This window comes from Saccostrea cucullata, unplaced genomic scaffold (assembly GCF_032062105.1).
Source record: "Saccostrea cucullata isolate Sc308-1 unplaced genomic scaffold, CSIRO_AGI_Scuc_v1 ctg636, whole genome shotgun sequence".
Classification (NCBI taxonomy): Eukaryota; Metazoa; Mollusca; class Bivalvia; order Ostreida; family Ostreidae; genus Saccostrea; species Saccostrea cuccullata.
Window position 1 is genome coordinate 87,401 of NW_026931726.1, and position 15,071 is coordinate 102,471.

The window sequence follows — 15,071 nt, forward strand, 5'->3', positions numbered from 1 at the left end:
TCACGCAACTAGTTGCGTGGGGTATAATAAGACGAATTATTCTACGAGCAACTTGTCCTAGGGTCGAACTCTCAGACTACCCTTGCATTCTTCCGCATGCGTAGCCTGACGAATGTCCATGGCATCCGGTTTAACCTCGCTTATATGTTTTCTGCGTGGATCGGCATTGAAACATAATTAGTGACTTATTCAATCAAAACTTGCTTTATTGCAAATTCTTTCCGTTCATGTGCTAGCTCACTCTTTATTGAAAATTCTAGAACGTCGAATTACATCAAACCCGATATTAAAAAAAATCGAAGCGCGGTATTTCATCTAGATACATAAATGTCTTTACCTAATATATAGTGCATGCATACCTCAAACATGATTTTTACTTGTTTTTCTATGCCAAGTCTTGATTTTACTCATGTTCATTACTTACTGCATGTAATACCAATTATTCTCTTGACGTCATAAAATTACATTGCATAGATGGAACATGAATTCCTGCATACAGTCACTGCCCACTATGTGTACAGGTGAACCGTAAAACTCAACACCATACATTAAGCAATATACTTGTGTGTCTTTAATCATTTTGTCTTATAGGCAACAGATTGAAAAAAAAAATAATATGATTCTCCCATTTTCTGTGAAGTTGAAATACACGCGACAAGATGTCAAGATATAGGCTATAAGGTTATCAGAAATCCACTGAAGGGTGGTCAAGGGTTTACATTGTTGATGAATGGGAACATTCAATGACCTTTCTTGCCATAAAAATGCACAGAACAGCTGATGAAGGAAATGCATAAAACAGGTCAGTGTACCGACGGGAAGGTTTACTGAGTGAACCTTTGTTTCATTTCGTATCGTGTTATGTCGAATTTGTGAAAGGAAAACTGCTATTTTTTTTCAATAAAGAGATAAAAATGGATTTAATTCTTACGAAATCTCAATCCAAAAGGAAAATTGCTAAAAATGCACCAATCTTGCTTAGACGAAAACGACTCGCATCAAATGGAGAAGTGCTGGAAACTCATGACAATCCGGGTTATGTTGTTATAGGAAATGACATTTTTCAGTGTGTTTTGAAGGGCGAGGTAAAAGCTGTTAATAACTATTTGTTGTCTGGAAAGAACCCAAACATTCGAAACAAAGATAAAAACTCACTTCTTCATTTGGCAGTGGAAGCAGGGAATGTCGATATCGTGGAAATGTTTTTATCCGATGGTAAAAAAATTAATATACATATAAAACATACTAACATGCAATACCATACTATTTAACATCTAAACATGCATACAAGTCTGTATATGGAACCCTTGCGTTTTCTCTTATGTCTATCGTTTCGTTCTTTACAGATCGTTGCCAGATTGATACCAGCAATGATTTGGGACAGACTCCTCTAATGTGCGCGATAACATTAAATGATTTGGAGTTGGTTAAATGTTTAATGAAAGCAGGTAAGGTGGGAATGTTTGTTTGCATCAAACGTTATACTTTTGATTACTAACTTTTCGTAGTATACTAATTTTCCTCCATTCAAGTGAAGGTTGATACTTTTGTAAAAACATCGTGTTCTTCTGATATCCATTTGTATATGTATATCAAGTAGGACACTTAATTTTCGCAATTCACTGGCTTGTATAATTCTACAAGATTTGAAAAAAAATCAAGAAATTGTTATCTTGATTTTCTAAGCAGACAATAAACAACTTTTCGGGTACAAGCACTATTTTGTAGTTTGAGAACCATTCACGCAATGCCAGGGTCCCGAATCAACACGTTGATATTTTGAGACTTGCTTCTCTCATTGAGATACACTAATCAAATTTATTCCTAATAAAAAGTTTGATAATGTAACTAAAAAGATTCAGTTGATACCTCAAATGCACCTACAAGATGTTTATTAAAAGCTTAATGTATTCTGAGGAAAAAATTCAATTTTTGCTTCTCTCAGAGAAAGAAGATACACTAATCAAATTTATGCTTTCATAAACAGTTAGATAATGTAATAAATAAGGCACACAAGTTGACACCTACAAATGCACGTTTTTGTTACACGGTGTTTATCATAAAATGGAAATTTGTGTGAAAGATCAAAATGCTATCAATTTTTAGTCTGATTTCAATATAACTTGGCACACAAGTAGAACATAAGTACATTCTGATATAGTTTTTGATTCAGAACGGTGTTGCCGTGGTTACTAAAAATAGAAATTTCTGTGAAAGTTTCCAATAGCAACGTGATTTCAATATAACTTGGACCCCTGGCATTCTGTTTATCGGTTTTTGTTTGATGAACATGTGTTGTCATTGTAAAGATAAATATTTTAAACATAATATATTTATTTTTAGTATCTAATAATACTTGTTTATATAAAATATCGATTAAAGTTACGTGTTACTAAAAATAGAAATTTCTGTGAAATTCTTTCAAAATGCTACTCCAAATACAATTTTAGTCTGATTATAATATAAATGTGGCATGCTTCTGATTATAAAGACATGACATGTATAATGCTACTTTTTTAAATCTTGCAATTGCTGTTGAAAAGTTTCAATTTCCAACTGATAAAACTTTTCTCTTCCTTTGCTATAAGTACAAACCAGTAGAAGTCTCGACAAATTTTTTCCAAAATACACACGCGTGAGAAGTAAAATGCAGGAAAATGAGATAAATGATAAATATTTTTCACATATTATATATTTGTACTAATAAAACTTTTTTATGTAAAATATCGATTAAAGCAAAGCTTATTTTCATTTGATATTGACATGTACATGTATAATGCTACTTTTTTAAATCTTGCAATTTGGAAGCTCGATAACAAATAATTTTTTTCGAATTTTTTGAAATGTTATACACATGTATTGACAAGCAAACCATTTGATATAAAATTGTCCAGGGCATTCATTTTTCGGAAATCGTATACTTATGTCCACATCGAAATGTTATTAAATTAAAAGACAGAATACTAGTAACTCTTTACCCTTTACCATATAGTCAGAACCACGTAAACTAAACTTTATACCAAGCCACAAACTCATGAAAGGGGTAAAAGATTGTACATATAGAAAGGCCCTGTCACAGGTAATACACACGTTGATATACGAAAGTCCTAACTTTTCGCTTTGAAAAATTATAGTTAAATCAAAGTGATGTTTAATATTTTGAAAAATAGGTCAAATTTAAAGGTCAGGGCCACGGTGTTAATTATTGTATAGTTAGAAAGATCTTGTCACAAGTAATACACTTGTGAAATATGAAAATTATATCTCTTCTTATTCAAAAGTTATGAGTAAGGCCACACCAATAAAATTTTTGTTCGTCGGACCCGCGCGCTCGTATTTAAACAAAACTATACAAATAATATTAATTTTTGTGTTCCATTACCGCTCTATTTATCGTACTTTTAATCTACTCACTCTGCAAATCAGAAAAAATAAAATTCTCCGCTCAAATGTTTTCACGCCCCGCCTAAAAAATTTTGCCTACAATAAAGTAATAATATTATTATTTAACCGCTAGCCCGCTCGTACTTTTTTCATCAAATGTCCGACGAACAAGAAATTAAATTGGTGTGGCCTAAGGTTAAAATGTTTGTGCCAGACGGACAGACGAATGAGATTTAATGTTCCTTTAATTTGCTTTTGCGAAAGCTGGGGACAATAAATATATGAAAGCTAAAAAATGTATTAATTTTGCTTAAACAGGAGCTGATATAGAAATGCGAGATAATACAGGGAAAACTTCCCTACTGATAGCTCTTCAAGACTCCAACTACGAGATTGCTGACTACCTGATCAGACACGGAAGTGACGTCAATGTAACCGATACACTTGGACGAACTGCACTTTTTATTGCTATCAATACACTTGACAAGGGTTGTGTCAAGATAGCATCAAAGCTCTTAAAAGCTGGTGAGTAAACTATAATTCCCTGTCTGTATTTACTTTTTAAACAGATTTTTTTTTCTACTGAAAACAAGATGTTTGTGAAACATTGATGCCCCCGTATGGCAGCATAAATGTTCCATCGTCTCAAATGTATGTCATACTCCAAAGGACAAAAACGTTGGTACCCAGGAAGAAGTTGTTACCAGGAATATACTTGTGAAATATGAAAGCCCTAGATCTAACTGTTGAAAAATTATGGCCAAGGTTCAAGATTTAAAAAAAATGGGCCAAACTCTAAGATTAAGGTCAAAAATATTTATACCCACTGAAAGGTCTTGTCACAATGAATACACACGTGAGGAATGAAAGTCCTTGTTCCAACTGTTCAAAATGGTTGAAGTGTGGTATTTTTTTGTAAAAGTACTTCAAACTCCAGGGTCAAGAGGTCAAATTTGGTGGTACCCAAAGAAATTCCTTGTCACATGGAATGCGCCTGTGAAATATGAAAGCCATACATGTAGCCCCAACCATTCAAAAGATATTGGCAAGGTTAACGTTTTTGCGGACAAACAGACAGACAGAACAAAATCAATATCCTCCCAATCTTTGATTACGGGGGCATGATTACAGAGGGAAATTCACGAGTTAATGATGGAATCAAAACTCAGTTTTAAAAAGGTATTTGTGCGCATTTTTAGGGTAGGAGTTGAAAACGACATCCTTGGGAATACTCAACCGACGCGTTGCAGAAGTTGTCAATAGCTTTCCTTGGGTTATCCCTAAAATATGCCCCTCTGCTACTTACTTTGCTATACTGAACGTCTTGGAAATGTTTTTGAAAACGTGAAAAACGTTCTTTAAGGTAGGATTCTTCACATATTTCTAATATTTAAAAATTAATGAAATTTTCACAGAATCAAGAAGACAATATCAGTAAGTGATAGTATCAGTAAAATTAAATTTGACCGTTTTATATTAGAGGCAAGGTCAGGTCAAGGTCATTATCTTTTTCCTTGACATTAAGAATAAAAAAAATACTGTTGCCAATCATGTGATACCTACATCTATTTCAAAAGTTTAAAGATTGTTCCTTTTCCATAAAAACATATTACTATATTGGGTCTATAGCATGATGTTACCAAATTTACATAAATAATTTAACTTAACTGGATATTGGCTAATCCGAATTTTCTCTGTTTTTCTTAATATTTCAGGATATATGTTATTTTCATATGCTTCCTATATTTAACTTTTTCTTATTTTCACATATAATGAAGTAGTCTCATAAATGTACAAAATGATACAAAAACAAAAAGTTTTGATCGTTTACATATAGAGAAAAAATACTTTTTATGGATTTTTAGCTCAAATCTGCACTTTGATAGGAAGCGTTTAAAAGCTAACAAAGTTCTAGTTTGTTTGAAAGATCATATTTATTTGATATATTTTGAAAGTTTAGTCCCTCATTATTAATTTAACTTACATTTGAAAATTTCTTCAAGTCTTCGATTGTGTAAAAATTATAACTAAACTCATTGTTCTATTATATTTTGAGAGGCAGAAAAGAAGATATTTTCATACCATTTGCCAAAAATATAGTCCCTGCTAGTTTTCAAACGCAGTTTACCATTTCTAGTTAAAGTTGTACAATTGTGATGAGGAAAGAAAAATATGGTCTTTTAAATTCCTTACACCACAGTATATGAGATATATAAGCAAATATACTTTGAATGTTTCATCTAGTCAGAAACCAGAGAAGAATCCTACCTTAAATATACTTGAAAGAGTAGTCTGAATTCTTTCACCACCTTAATTTATATCGTTGTAGCGTCTAGAGAGCTCACTGCTCCTCTTTTAAATTTTGTGACTTAGCATACTTATAAATAACCTTTTGTTAGCAACGTGTTGACTTAGCATACTTTTAAATACTTTCGGATTTTAACTTTTACTAGCTAATATGATGTTATAATAATATTAAAATTCTTCAGTCTCATGAAAAAGAGTGTTGACCAAGAAATTGATCAGATGTACAACAAGGAAGTATTCTATCAGGGACCTTATTGAATGAAAAATAAATATAGCTGAAGTACTTAAAAAAGTTAATAGTTTGATAATTCTATCCTTGGTTACAAATTCAAATGAGCTACACCTCAGTTGTCCCTTTAAAAATAGGCTGATATGAACGGGTCTAAAACTTCATAAGAGTATTTCTGTTCAATGCAAAAGTCCACGTAAATTCTCAAGTTAGTTATAAAGCACACTTTTTTTCAATCGCATTAGCTAGGGTCATGGTGAAAACATGTACGTAGTGTTTTGTGACCTTTTGGTGTCAGTTAACACATGATCAGATACACCTGAAAGTGTAGAAAATGATCAACACATATCTTTAAGATATCACTGATAATTAATAAGTTGCGTTGGGTATAATATGTTGGTATAATGTTTTTGACCCGTCCGTCAGTCCGTCGGACAATGTTGAATTGCATGAAAGCCCTACATTCAGATTTTAAAGTCGAAATTAGTATCAAGTTATCGTCATTTTGTTTAAAAAGAGTTAAAACATTATGTCTATTCAACATTTTAAAAATGAAATATTTTTTCTTTATAATAATTTGGTAGCGTTAATCAAATTATATATATTCCATCCAGCAGAAATCGGCTATATGTAAATAATATATAGGAAGCAATTCAACACCTTTCCTTGTTTTAATAGGGGGAGAAACATTTGTTCGTGGGAATTCGAATTCGCCTTTGTGGAGAAAAAACTTTTATCATGAATTATTTCTTGGGTCTCTGAATGCCGATATAAAAGACAAAATTCAACCCCACTTAAATGATTTCACAGTAAATCGGTTTTCCTCCATTCACCTGAAGGTTAATACTTTAACAGGTACGTTCCTGTGATATCCAGCACATGTATATGGAGCGATTTAATCGTTTCATTTTTTTTACTTTTCATTTCAGATTACTCTCTGGACAAAGATAAGGAATGGCTTAAGAGAGAGGGGCTAGAAATTCAAGTAAATAAGCCACAAAACGGCATCAGGCGAGTTCTACGTATTGTTTCATGTGGTATTAAATCAACCGAGAACAAGGAGACTCTTTTGTCCTTTTTCAACATCCGCCAAGCATCTGAAGGGGATTCTAAACTCCATGTTTTGATGATTGACAGATGAATGTGTTGCTTTACTTTCGTTTCACTGTGTGCGTAATGTAATTTTGATAAATAAAAGATCGTCTTTAGTTTGTGGTTTATGTTATCTTTTTACAAGCTTATACACTGAGAGAAAGAAATCACAACGAAAGTAAATCATAAAGTTGTAGAGATGCAATTCATTTTCACTTTTACATCTGATAGTGAAGGTGGACGTCCGATGATAAATGTAAAAGGGGAGGTTGTTTACAATGAAAATGGCATTAATTGTTGTTATAAATATTATCATTCATTCAAAACTGCACTTGAAGCTGACCTCAAGTGACAAGACACTCACGTTGGGAAATCCACGTGTATGAAGCGTGGGTGTAATAATTTGTAATAATTTTTTAAGATTTGGAACACTTTTGACAGGGCCCTTTTTGAAGATTCGGGGCATTTAAATTGGACTGTCCATTCCAAGGCCAATAAAATACTGGGTTTTCTAAAAAGAAATTTGCAGATAAAAAATGAAGAAACAAAATCTTTGGCATATAAAGCAATGGTCAGGTCTAACCTCAAATACTGTTCTTCAGTTTGGGCACCTCATACAAAAAAACTTAAAGATAAATTAGAAAATGTTCAAAGACGAGCTGCAAGATATGTCACACATAGATACCACAATACTAGCAGTGTCTCAGATATGTTAAATCATCTAAATTGGCCAACATTAGACAATAGAAGAAATATATGTAGACTTATAATGTTATTTAAAATTACACACAAATTAGTGGCTATAGATCAAAACCTTTATTTAGTACCCCAGACAACGACCATTACACGTAATACTAGTCCTCTTCATTTTCAGACCTTCAGTACACGAACAGATTATTATAAATTTAGCTTCTTTCCCCATACAGTAACCTCGTGGAATTCTCTCCCACACTCAGTTGTGGCAGCGGCCTCTCTGGACCAGTTCAGAACTCTGGTCCCAAGCTATGTCCCATAACTCTTATATTTATAAAAACAAGTAGAACACAATGTAAATACACATTTTTCATGCACAAATTTGTAAATTGTTTTTCATTGCACTAGGTTTATTTATACCTTCTATGGCACTTAGTTGTTTTTTTTCTTTTTTTCACATACATTTTATAATTAAAATTTAGAGGTCCGTCTGCGCAGGGCCAGCGTATAATCATCAGGTTTGATGGAACGCTGTAATATGTAGATGTAGATAGATTCGCCTATCTACTTTTCATTAATCACGTTGCCAAGATCTTCAAAAATTTTAAACTTTGCGTGTACTTTTGATTACATGAATTTGTCCATCTCTTATAAGACCTTTCTTTAATTAAGATCAATATTTTTGATCTCATGACCTTGACGCCCGCTTTACCTACTTTTCACAAAAATATTAACCTTGACAACTTCTGAAAAACGAGCTGGAGCGTGCATATTTAACATTTGTAAAAAGTTCACATATCAAACCATTCTTTGGATACCTACATTTTTTTTACTTTCACCCTAACCTTCACCTTTTGTAATTCATATATACTAGTATACCGTCACTACTCTTTGGATACCAACATTTTTTTTTACTTTCTTCTTGACCTTTTTAAGAACTTTTACCTTTGTCATACATTTTGCACAATGGATAATAAGACATTCATATATCATATGTATATTTCTCGTGGGTAAAAAAACTTACATTGGATACCAAAATTTATTTAATGGCTTTGGCCTCCGACTTTCATTTGAAGAAAACCATAAATCTTACTCAATTTTTTAATTGTGTTTTGCTAGGGCTATCCATATCTGGATCGTCCTTATGACAGGTTATACTCACTTTTATTTTGGTGTTAATTTAAAAATTGACAATCACTCAGCAAGCATCAAAAAAAACTTTTGCGCTTTTTCCCTACTGGTTGCGCGTCAATTTCATCAACAAATTGCATCTATTCGTAAGCTTTAGTTGGAAAAAAATAACCACACCCGAAGTGTTTGGGATCATCATCGGAGAGCCCAAAAGCAACAAGGGTTTAAGATCGTTCCGTGTTTCTTAACCAATGCAGAGAGAAATTTAAGTCAGCAACAGTAACGATCGATAAGACAAACAGACGATAACCATGGCCGTCCAATATCATTTCAGACAGTTCGAAATCGCCTAAAAGAGATACACGTACATTGTACTTAAAAGACGTCCAATGAAATTTTTAGTGTTGACCCAAAGACATCGAGCTGCAAGTCTTGTATAGGCCAGAAGACATCGCAGATCTTTGGAAGAAGACTGAGAAAGTGTACCGCCGGCAAGGAGAACGTCATAATGAGGCCTGTGTTGAAGACTTGATAAAAGTGGTGGCGGAACTGACATGGTCAGTTGGTAGGGATGTCGATGCACACGAAAACTCCATTATTAAAGTTATTGAACGGCAGAGGTATCACAATGACATTCTTAGACCGGTTCTTGCCCCCCCCCCCCCGTCGTTAGAACAATCTAACAATTTCAGGGGGGAAAAACATCCTTGTGATGCTCTGGCCTGCGGAATCCCCGGATATGAATCTTGTAGAATGTACGATGCCATGGTATATAAATTTAAAGTGAAATGAGAGCTACGCCCTAATATAAAAGTTTTTTTTCAATTTCTTCAAATTGTTTTTGAGGGAAGAATTTGATTGTGCAAATGCAATACCACTGAGATAAACAAAATTCTAATTTTCTGAAAACATATCCTTGATCTTAAAAAACGAAATAAAAAAATCAATGGCTTTTGTTTTCCTTCTTTAATTTGACTTGCATATAAGTTTGTGTAAAAAATGTAATTTTGTCAATCATGCAAGTATTTTCTTTAAATATTCTTTTTTGCGCAGTTAAGATTAAGCAAGTTTTTTCTACGTTGAAAATTAACAGTTTTTGTATGAATCCAGACTTGGATATTTTATATTGTTCACTTGCATCGGAAATGTAGTTATCTCTGGAGGTGTTTCAACTCCTACTGGGAGTTAAAACACCGAGAAAAAAAATGAATAACTAAATTTTTTTGGAAACATTGGAGTGTTATTTAGAGAGGTTTAGCAAGCTCTCTTGTAGGTGTACTTGTATACTACAAATTGTAATAAACTTATTATAACTTATAATAAGTTACAAGTTAAAATTAGTTTACACATCTACAATATTTTCTTGCTAAGCAATGTATAACATGTACATGCAAGTGTTTTAAATATTAAAGTGTTTTACTTAACAAAATAAGATAAAGAGAGATTTACATTTACACAATGGAACAATATGTAGGACAGTGAAAAATTCAGTTAAGTTCAGTGTAAATTATAGGTGTGTTAAGCACACAGACTTGCACGTAGGTATATCATGACGCGCCACGTAACTCGCACAACAACCAGGAGCAGAGAAGACGATTTTCAAAGAACTAATGTATTTTTTTAACTACATATATGTTTTAATCAATGGAGCCCCGCCCTAACGCCAGAACCCCTGACCCTGGTGCCATAAAATTCATAATTTTGGAAGAGGCACTTTTGCTCATCATAACTATGCACTTAGTTTTTTTAATACCCAGGAGCACAGAAGAAGATTTTCAAAGAATTAATGTATTTCACTATATAATTATTAGAGCCCCGCCCTTACATCAAAACCCCTGACCCTGGGGCCATAAAATTCACAATTCCGGCTGAGGCATTATCGCTCATCATAACTATGTTCTTAGTTCGTTTATTTAATATTCAGGAGCAGAGAAGAAAATTTTCAAAGAAATAATGCATTTTTACTATAAAATCTATATAGCTCCACCCTAGCACTAGAACCCCTGACCCAGGGGCTATGAATTTCACAATTCTGGTAGAGGACTCAATGGTTATTACAATCATACCAACAGTTTGTCTGCTTGATGTCCTGGAGTAAAGAAGAAATTTTTTTAAGATTGCATTAATTTTAGTGGTTTTCGGCCCCACCCCTCAGGGGACTGGGACCATGAATTTCACAATTTTTGTTCCCCTTTACCCATAAATGCTTTATGCCAAAATTGGTTGAAATTGGTTCAGCAGTTGCAGAGAAAAAGCTGAAAATGTTCAGATGCTAACGCACGACGCACACCGCACGACGACAGACGAAAACTGATAGCAATAGGTCACCTGAGTTTACTCAGGTGACCTTATAATTTGGATTTTTTTTAATATAACATCCTGCATCATACACAACCAGTAACTTGTAAATATAAAATTTACATGTGCCACATTTTAATCTAAAAGCGTCTAATGCTGGTGTTGAAAAAATCTCAATCCTGCAATCAATTTTACAGCTATAGCCTCTAAATAATTTTTCCCCCTTATTTCTTTACAAAAAACAATTCTAAATATTGCCTTTTTCCCCATTATGCATTAGTTATTTTGAATTAAATCCCTATAAATACCTCATTGTTACATGTGATATAATGCTAATCATTGATGTGTAATTCACCGTACAAATATTTTCGAATTTTTAATTTAGATTTTAAAGGTTAAAAAAAATTAAGGGAAAAAAAGGCTTCAATTTTATTTATTATTGTTTTGAAAACATTCATAAGTAGTTTCTGTCTAATAAATCGAGCTAAGGTCACGGCTTTGGTAATAATTTACTAAAAACTGTCTTTCTGCTTTTTTTAATCAAAGAAAAATTAAAATGCACGTTAAGTCTGTCCCATTTGTCTTTCAAAACTGTTTAAATTAATGTGTAATATTAAGACTTTAAAAAAATCCATTGATGAATTACAGGTTGGTCATTCGCGTGAGAATATTTCCAGTAATTAGTTCCTTCATTGTCTGAACTCAAAATAAATCAAAAATAAATGTTACATGTCAAGTAAAGGTTAACTAAATCAGTAAACATGGTTAACAGTTAAATTATCAGATAATCTTGCCAGGTATTGAAAAGTAGCCCATTTTCAAATGAAAAATACTGCCTCTTTTTCCAGATAAATCCTTAGAAATCAAACTGACATAAATGGAAGAAGCGTGCCTTACAGTATTGTACTACTATAATTGATATACAACAGAATATTACAAAACTTAACAATAAAATCAAAAGTTTCTTTTTTTTTTATTAAATATTGGCTTTGCTATAAAGAGAAATGAAAAAAAAATTATTCCTTTATTTTAATTTTTTTCGTCAGATTCATTTTTAAATTAATATATAAAGGAAAATTTATTCAAACTCCAATTCTCAGTTGGGACCTCCATTTTAAACCGATTCAATAAATATGAATAACAATTTGGCTATCAAAATTTATTTAATTCAAGAAGAGTTCATTAAAAAATCTTAAAAATCAAGATGTGTTTGTGAAACACTGATGCCCACGTATGGCAACATAGCGAAGAATAAACTTCCTCAAATGTAGATCAAATATGTTGGTACTTAAAGTAACGCCTTTTCAAAAGAAATAAACATGTGAAATATAAATCCCTAGCACCACCTGTTCAAAAGATATGACCAAGGTTAACATTTTTAAAGGAAGGTCGTACTCGGGGGGGTCGTTGGTTTCCAAAGAAAGGCCTTGTCACAAAGATTACATATGGAAATTATGAAAGCCCTAGGCCTAATCGTTCAAAAGTAATTGCCAAGGTTAAAGTTTTTAAAACGTAGGTCAATCGTCAAGGTCTAAGTTGTTGGCATCCAATGAACTATCTTGAAACAAGGATTACATAATGTGAAGAAGAAAAGCTCTTGTAATTACCGTTCAAAAGTTATGGTCAAGGTTAAAGTTTTTAAAGTAGGTCAATCTCCATGGTCAAGGTAAAAAGGTCAATTGTTGGTATCTAATGGAAGGTCTTGTCACAAAAAATATATATACGGGTGAAAAAAGTGGTTTCCCATCATGGGAAACTTTATGGAAACCACATGGAAACCTCAAGTTTACATCATGTTTCCCAGTGGTTTCCGTAGCGGATGCTAGGTTATTCCGCCAAGTTTCCGTGACACGGAAACCCCCTACGCTCCGATTCCATAAGGTATCCCGAACCACGGAAACCTCTGTAAACCTGAAGTTTCCCGCACATCCATGTAGTTTCCCGTAATGGGAAACCTGAAGATTCCACTGGTTTCCAGCATCAGGAAACTTGATGGAATCGGAGCGTAGGGGGTTTCCATGGAATGGAAACTTGGTGGAATCTTCAGGTTTCCTTTTACGGGAAACTACATGGAAGCTCGGGAAACCTCACGATTCCTAAAGTTTCCTTGACTCAGGAAACCATATGGAATCGGAGCGTAGGGGGTTTCCGTGGAAAGGAAACTTGATGGAATCTTTAGGTTTCCTTATACGGGAAACTACATGGAAGCTCGGGAAACCTCACGATTCCTAAAAGTTTCCTTGACTCAGGAAACCATATGGAATATGAGCGTAGTGGTTTCCGTGGAATGGAATCTTAAGGTTTTCTTTTATGGGAAACTACATGGCAGCTCGTGAAACCTTATGATTCCTGAAGTTTCCTTGACTCAGGAAACTATATGGAACTTGTGTAGCACTTTCTGTGTGGCGGAAACTTGGTGGAATTATCTGGAGTCCCATTCCTGGTGGAAATTACTGGGAAACTTCAAGATTCCCTAACTTTTCTAAAGGAAGCAATGTGAAATAATGCGTATTCTTTTAAAAATCTATCAAAAAAATTTATTACATGTAAAAGAAAAAAGCATTACCATTTTATATGTTTAATAATTCATTTGATGTACAAAAACTGTAACTGAATTTTTCAATGATATCAAAATATTAAATAAATTCATATATCTTAGATAAACAATGGAACAGTCTTTCACATTTAAGTCCATTCATAAGGGTCATTAAGTACTTCTTTCAACATCAGTTTCCTGGTTTTCTTCACATCACCTATGATCTGCAATATTCATACAAAATTATTATATGATGTCAGAATTATAATGCTTGAATATAACTTAGAAATCTGAAAGATCAGTCAATGTCCTTTAATATACCAATATCAATAATTACTTTCCATGACCATGATACATATGATTTCAGCATTTAATGTATCTCTTTAATATTTAATGCTTTATGATAAGTGAAAAAAATAACATAATATAAATAATGTTTTCAGCCTTATTATGTCATTGAGAATATATTACTACATGTATCTCATACTAAGAACCCTGCTTTAAGTTTGATTAGTTTGAGAGAAAACATACTGTATACAGGGTTATTTTTGCCCCGTCTTATTTTCGCCCTTTCACACTTGCAAACAATTTTGCCCCGTTTTAAATTCGCCCAGTCATAGTTATTGTTAACGAAATATTACTGTATTCTTTGAACTCGTCCCGTTTTAAATTCGCCCAAATGAGGGTAGGACAAAAGGGGCGAAAATAAAACGTGGGCGAAAATTTCCCTGTATACAGTACCCTTTATAATAACAAAAAATTGCACAAAAGCTAGATTACACCAGGGGAGAGATACACTTTGGACTACGATTTTAAAAAAAGATATACAGTAGATTTTGATACTGACCTTTGACCTAGAAAATTAGTCCAAGGTCACTCTTCATCCTCTATCCACAGGCTCTCTGTAGTTTAAGTTTGAGAGAGAAATATGCACAGATGACAGAACAAGTGATTTCAGATGGAGTGATGGGTAGACACTGTCTAAGGGCATCCACAGAACAGGACCTAAAAATAATGCAATATATATGTTTTACAGTATATATACACATGTACTTGTATGTTAATGATTTATCATATGCTGCATTGGACACATATGATTTTATCATGGTTAAAGTATACATGTATCTTATGAGTAATTTTATACCGGTATTGCATGTACGCTCAGTTTATTTAAGAAATAAATAACAAGTTTATAAACTTCAATGGGAGAGATACACAAATGTATATATAAACAAGTAATTTAATTTTTTTTTTTACATATATTGACCAACATTATTTACATCCATTCATCATGTTCATGAATTGGCTGATCAAAATTCAGTCAGTTTTAGATCTATATGATATACCACAAAGGACTTTCACATTTACAAAAGTTATTCCCCTTCGCAGGGTCGATCTGGG

General features: G+C 33.2%; 1 protein-coding gene and 1 long non-coding RNA gene across 2 annotated transcripts; one reads left to right on the forward strand and one right to left on the reverse strand.

Annotated features, from left to right (window-relative positions):
* The first annotated feature begins 914 nt into the window (after positions 1–914).
* On the forward strand, positions 915–7,088 carry LOC134233368 (putative ankyrin repeat protein PA3287). Its single transcript, XM_062715332.1, has 4 exons — positions 915–1,215; positions 1,347–1,448; positions 3,703–3,909; positions 6,850–7,088. The coding sequence occupies exons 1-4, from the start codon at positions 915–917 to the stop codon at positions 7,059–7,061; spliced, it is 822 nt and encodes a 273-aa protein (XP_062571316.1). The 3' UTR covers positions 7,062–7,088.
* Positions 7,089–13,696: 6,608 nt separating this feature from the next.
* On the reverse strand, positions 13,697–14,607 carry LOC134233369 (uncharacterized). The gene is made up of 2 exons (XR_009984984.1): positions 14,518–14,607; positions 13,697–13,894 (listed from the first exon to the last, which is right to left on the reverse strand). It is a non-coding gene; the product is annotated as an uncharacterized LOC134233369 (long non-coding RNA).
* Positions 14,608–15,071: the final 464 nt, after the last annotated feature.

What these genes read in the sequence shown, in the direction of transcription:
- LOC134233368 (XM_062715332.1), top strand. Translation starts at nt 915, where the DNA reads ATGGATTTAATTCTTACGAAATCTCAATCCAAAAGGAAAATTGCTAAA. An exon ending in GGAAATGTTTTTATCCGATG is followed by an intron (nt 1,216 to 1,346) that starts GTAAAAAAATTA and finishes CGTTCTTTACAG; the next exon opens with ATCGTTGCCAGATTGATACC. An exon ending in TAAATGTTTAATGAAAGCAG is followed by an intron (nt 1,449 to 3,702) that starts GTAAGGTGGGAA and finishes TTGCTTAAACAG; the next exon opens with GAGCTGATATAGAAATGCGA.